The sequence below is a fragment of the Neomonachus schauinslandi genome, chromosome 3 (genome assembly GCF_002201575.2).
Source record: "Neomonachus schauinslandi chromosome 3, ASM220157v2, whole genome shotgun sequence".
Lineage (NCBI taxonomy): Eukaryota > Metazoa > Chordata > Mammalia > Carnivora > Phocidae > Neomonachus > Neomonachus schauinslandi.
The window spans coordinates 31420115-31426114 of record NC_058405.1 but is presented as its reverse complement, the minus strand read 5'-3'; the positions used below and the strand labels follow the sequence as shown (position 1 = coordinate 31426114).

Genomic DNA, 6000 nt, shown 5'->3' with positions numbered 1-6000 from the left:
GCTTGAACGTGTGTTGGCGTGCTAGCAGCCCATTCTCTTCCCCGAGAGTCCTAATAAAGAGACGGTAGAGTCCCCGTGAGATCTTCACAAGCTCAACCTCCTAAAAGAGAAGAGGGAAGCTCAAGCTGATTCTGCTCACCAAATGTGCGTCTGTAGTAGCCAGTGTTTGGGCAGCAGTTGACAGGAATGAAAAGCATTGGTTTGTGAAAGGAGGATTTTGGTTTTTGAAATTAGCTAGGAGGACAACCTAGATTTTCATTTTGTTGGAGGCAGTTCCTGAAGCAGGTGCAGGGCGTGAATAATGTACCACACCTAAACTATGTGATTTGGCCAATGAACATTAGGCTTCTCCTGGGTCCTATGGTATGGTTTCCCTGTCTGTCAAGAGCCGGCTCAGCAACCGAACCCAGATTCCAGGTGTGGTATTCCACAGTCGTTCTGCAATTTGTAATCATAGAAACAGAATGTTCCTCCTCTTATTTCTTCCCTGCCAACAGTTTCTGGGTGGGTGAATGTCAGTAGCTGGAGTTATTTTTAAAGAGGAGAGGTGAGGCTTGTCGTGCAAAGCTGAGAAGAGGGCGTTTGTTTGCAGAGCAGAGCTGACATCAAAGTGTAGATTACTGCTCAGTGGCTAGGCACTTGTCCTGTAACAGGTAATGTTTAACGTGCCGGTCACAAAGATCACAGAACAGCGTATGCCCGGGCATAAGCTAGAGCTACCGTTTATGCTCTGCAAGACTGAAAGGCTATACATGCCCGTGTAATTAAAAAAAAAAAAAATGTATGCATCGGTCTTGCTGCCTCCTTTTTTGCCGGCTGTAATTGGACTTTGAAGCCTAGAAGTTCTATCATAAAAATTTGTACCCTTTGTTTGAGAGAGAGCTCGGCTAAGCAATCACTTTCCACTTCTTTTCACAGGATAATATAAACGTTTTTTTGAAAGCTTGTGAACAGATTGGATTGAAAGAAGCCCAGCTTTTCCATCCTGGGGATCTACAGGATTTATCAAACCGAGTCACCGTCAGGTAAGTTTCACTGGTTTGTTATCTATTTTTTTCAGCTCAGGGCTTGTGGCTGAAGTGCAAAGAATTTCTGAGATTTTATGATTACTGAAAAATCGTTCCTCTGTCTTCCTCTGTTCTCATTCCAAAACTGATTATTTAAAAAATAGCTTAGGGACTATGAATGTGAAGCTGTCTGTGATTGAGACCATCACATGTTGTTGTTTTAACTCTCTGTACAAACTAAAATGGTAGTTTATAGTTTAATGCTTGTCCAACATGGTAGTGTTTGGTTGCTAATAGTGAGGGTGCATGTTATAGAGTGACTTTAGAGGTTATATTATAGTTTACAGAGTAAAAAGGATGATTTTAATGTTATCTTTATATTTGGAATTAAGACTAACAAAAATGAGACTGGGACAGTGGTTAAAGAGACTTTCTTTTGTAATTTGGAAGGCAGCGATGCCTGGCACCAACATGGAATGCTAATGACCTTGTCAATTGTGGATGATTTCTAAAAATGAACTGTTTTTCACTATTTTAATAGTATGGATGGGAAAGTGAAAGTGGGGGTGAAAATGTGTGCAGGTGTCTCTGTTGTGTTTTAGATGGAAAATGGTGTCATGTAGGAGTGTGTGGTTTCAGGAAATCTGGTTTTAAGCTCCTATGGGATTGTTTTCCCCCCCCTATAAATCTAATTTGCTTTCAGTGAATCAGAATAAACTTGTGTTACCAGATAATCGTGATAGGAAAATGATTTAATTTTGTAGAAATGACGACCTCTTTATCATGGCCCTTAAAGCTAGTTAATATTTTTTAAAAGGAGAGAATATAAATGCCTTATTCTAGCTGTAGAAATAATAGAAATGGAAAGATTAGTTTCTACCATTTTAGACAAAGATTTAGTTTATATGGTTGATATCCTATTGTAGTAGCTTTAAAGCTTTTTAAGAATTGATGGTAAAATCTTAAAAATGGCCAATAATTTTTCTTAAAGAAAAATAACCATGTGTATAAGTATCACAGTACGCATGGTCTTTTAGTAGTAAAAGCTAAAAGTCCAGATAGAATTAATTCATCTTTTCAAAGCCTAGCAGTACATATTTTTAAACGAACAAGCCATTTTGGACTTATATGCTTCCAGTTCTGTTGAATTAGCATTTCTAAACTACACAGCCTTGGTAAGTGCATATATGGCAGGGATGGGTCTGTCTGCATTTCTGATTAATTGGAAGATAGCTTGTTCCTAAGTTTCATCACCAAAATGGCATGTTTACTTCTGCGGTGTTGTGAGGTCATGCTTGATATCCATGAAAAATAACTGCATGGATGACTTTGTTTTATTTTTCCTGATCAGCCTTCTCTTGAGACTTATCTGATGGGCAGAAAAAGTTTTCACTTAGAAAGTGCTTTATTCTTAATGAACAGGGACAACTTAAGGAAACCCCCCCTCCCCAAATCATACTGTTTTGAAACTCTGTAGCAGATGTTTGAGCAGGCTACCGATTAGGCAAAACATGTTTGTTGGCTTCTATTCCAAGAATGCTCCTAGCAAAACTTGCCTGGAATCTGCTTCATGAGATGTTGGGTCGAAAGCGTTTAGGAAAAAAATCAGTACCTGGGCTCAGTCTCGAGGGAAATTAAATCACTGACAAACTGAAACTGGGAGGTCACGTAGTTAGAGCTGGAGTAGGAAGTAAGCAGAACAACTTGTTTCAGTGGAAACCGCAAGTTCATAAAGGTGTGCCTAGGTAGTAGTGGCAGGAAAGCCTGAGAGCCTGGACTCTGCTTAGGAACATTTCCCCTGATAATTCCATCTTGTTGGACCAAAGAGCCCAGGGCTTGACCTTGGGTCTGCCGCAACGGAAGCCTGGGAGCCTCCCGGTTATGAGACTTGAGCGAGTTGACAAATGGCTTATTTAAAAATGTTGGCTATGGCTCTTCTGCCCTGAGACTGCAATTTTATAAAAGGAAGCAAGTTTATGGGAAAGCAAATTATTGGTTACTAAATATCCATGTATTTCTTAGTTTTTAGTTTTCTTATATAATGTGGAGACTTCGGTAGGTCAGATCTCCTCCTATCATTATTGTAGATTAAAGGACTTGGTGTTGGTTAGACTAGTGGTTTTCAACTGGGAGCAGTTTTGTTCCCCCAGTGGACGTTTGGCAAGGTCGAGAGATAGTTTTGTCAATACAGTTGGGCTGGGAGTGCTACTGGCATCTTGTGGGTCAGGAATGCTGCTAAATACCCTTTAATGGACAGCACAGTCCCCGTAACAAAGAATTTTCCAGCCCCAAATATCGGTAGTGTTGAGGTTGAGAAACCCTGACTTAGCCTTAAAATTCCTTATTTCCACTCTGCCAGCAAGCTAATCATGTGGAAATGAAGGCTACTGGCTGACTTTACATTCTGCTAAAATGTAACTTTTTACTTATATTACTATAATCATTTATGTATTTCCGTGTTAGCATGTTTGCCCATTTAAAAAGGAAAGCTCATTATCACTTGAATGTGCAGTACTGTGTCAAGTAACCTTGACATTATTTGCTCATCTGTATACATTAAAACTAGCAAAAATGGGGCGAAGTACTCGATTATTTTAAATGCTCTATTGGAGCTCATCTGCTAAGACTGCATGAGCAGTTCGTAGACGAGTGTGATCTAACATGCGTGTTTGTATGACACACAAAGCAAATAGGAGAGGACAGTCGATAAACCTCCATGCTGGCAAACATGAGGTATTTCTTGTTAGAGGGCAGCAGTGATTTAAAAAAAAAAAAACAACAACACAAAACCCAACCCCTCTCCCCGCCCCCAAAAAACATGGATGGCCCACGGAGCCGGGAGAGTTGTGTGGGGTAGGAATGAGGGGCGGAGCAGAGGCAACCAATTTAGAGAGATATTGCTAGTCAAAATTTCAAAAATCCAGACCCTAACTACAAAAACTTATTTTCCAGCAACTACAGATTTGCAATAAAAACTTTTCCACTGGTCAAACAGAACCAGGGTACTCTTTATATTTCTATAATTATACATATTAATACGTGATCTAAATTTTTTTTTTAAAGATTTTATTTATTTATTTGACAGCAACACAGGCAGACGCTTAATGACTGAGCCACCCAGGCGCCCCGTGATCTAAATTTTCTAATAATTACTTCTTGTAAGAAGTAGTTTGAACTTTTCCAAGTGTGTTTGAATTATTTATTTTGGGACTGCATATACTCAAGTATCAGTTAATACTTTTAATTTTGACATTCCTGACTTGAATGAGTAGGATCCATCTTGACACTTTCTTTTCCCCAACAGGAAAAGCAAGTTTGTGAGTTTGCCTTCATGAATTACGGTAGATTGAGGTTGAAGTTACCCTAGGTGAGATGTTTACTGAGGCCATGAAATTTAGCTTCTGTACCAATGAATAACGGCATCATTATTATTAACCATTTCCTAAATGTCCATACTGAACTCAGAAACACGATCCACAGAGAAGAGGTGGTGTGACTCGTATGGAGCTGTCTTTGTACGCTTTCTATAGAAGGCCTGGAGCAGAGTAAGCACCGTGACCCCAGCATCATGCCACAGCGCACTGGAGAGCTCCGATAGCAAATGTCATGCTCTTTGGGGTGGCATCTGGTCACTCAGCGGCACCGAGCAATTGCTTGTTGTAGAAAGCAGCTCAACAGAGTAGTCTGGAGGTTGTCCTGTATTAGAGGAACCAAAGTTGGCAGAAAGGCAGAGTTGAATATTAAAGGTTTTAACTTTATATTTTTAGCAACTTGGCTCCGAAACAAAGTTCCGTATTTAAACCATTGCCCTAACGAATTACATATTGAAATTTTTAAGCTGAGAATTTGAACAGATTGTAAACATGTTTCTTCTTTCTACCCCCTTATCATTCCAATCCAGTTTATAGCACTTCCTTAGATGCATTCTGTTCATAATACAATTACAGGATGGCCATGCTTTTGAGCACGCTATTGCAATTATGCAAAGAAAAATTATTTTCTAGTACAGACTCACTCTTCCATTTAGGCTATTAATATTTTAGGTGTAAATGGTAATTTTAAATGTTTCAGTTTTTAAAAGATGTCTATCAAAGTGAGGGTACAGAAACTGATTTTTTTTTTTTTACACATACTATTTGACAAAGGAACAGTAGTTGGAAACAATTAGTGTTACCATATTTCCCTCATGAAAATAAAGGAGGCTCAAAACGATATTTTAAGGATTTAACTGTTCTCTAGAGCTTCAAAAGGATGCTTGATTTAGTGGCAATACTGTAAAGTCATTTCTCAGAAATATGGTTCCCAGATGGCACTCGAACAGCCTGCCAAATTGAGCTTGGGATATGAATGTGTATGTGAGTATTTATTTAAGATTTTAATTCATGTAAGTAAAAATATACCTACTCTGAAGTAATTTTCATAATTTTCTGACTTAAACCTGCTTTTACTTTTTTTTTCATGCCCTTCAAATGAGTTTCTCGACATCTTAATCTGTTTTTTTTTTTTTAATAATGACATCCAAACTTGGATCAGTAACTTGAGCATGGTGACTTCCACCTGTCAATTCATGTTACCCTTTTAAAAATGTTCTCTTCCTACCCAGCAATTAGAAGGGAATGAAACAGAAAGGAAGTTTGCACTGCATGCATCTCTATCCCATTCAGCGATTCTCTGGTGTCAGGTAGTGACTGAAAGGGGGCATTAATTCTTTTGGGTTGCCAAGACTCTGCTTAAGGCCAGAAGCAAAAATGTTTGGACATGTTTTCAAATGGTCTTTAATTGCAGGGTTAGATTATCGAAGAGTCTGCTTAGTTGCAGAGAAAGGTTGTGGAGTAAGAGGGTGTGTCCCATACTGGGACAAAGCTATAAAATAACTGAAGATTTATGTAGTATCAGTTTCTCTCTATTTCGAGTTCTTAACTAACTTCTCGGATAGTTAAATAAGTTTCTGCATGCCAACTCTCCATCCTCAGGTCTTCACTCCTTTAAATCC

The 6000-nt window shown here is 38.8% G+C and overlaps 1 protein-coding gene across 3 annotated transcripts in view; it reads left to right on the top strand.

Moving 5' to 3' along the window:
* Window positions 1-333: 333 nt before the first annotated feature.
* Window positions 334-6000, top strand: part of LMO7 (LIM domain 7) — a 93758-nt gene continuing 88091 nt past the window's right edge. For 2 of the 3 annotated variants that reach the window (XM_044913157.1, XM_044913155.1), the window contains exon 1: window positions 919-1025. Coding sequence is in view for 1 of the 3 variants with exons in the window: in XM_044913154.1 (XP_044769089.1) it covers window positions 334-417; window positions 919-1025 (191 nt within the window). In the remaining 2 variants the exon portion in view is untranslated. Of the gene's footprint in view, window positions 418-918; window positions 1026-6000 lie in introns of those variants that run through there. The other variant, XM_044913154.1, reaches the window with a different exon arrangement.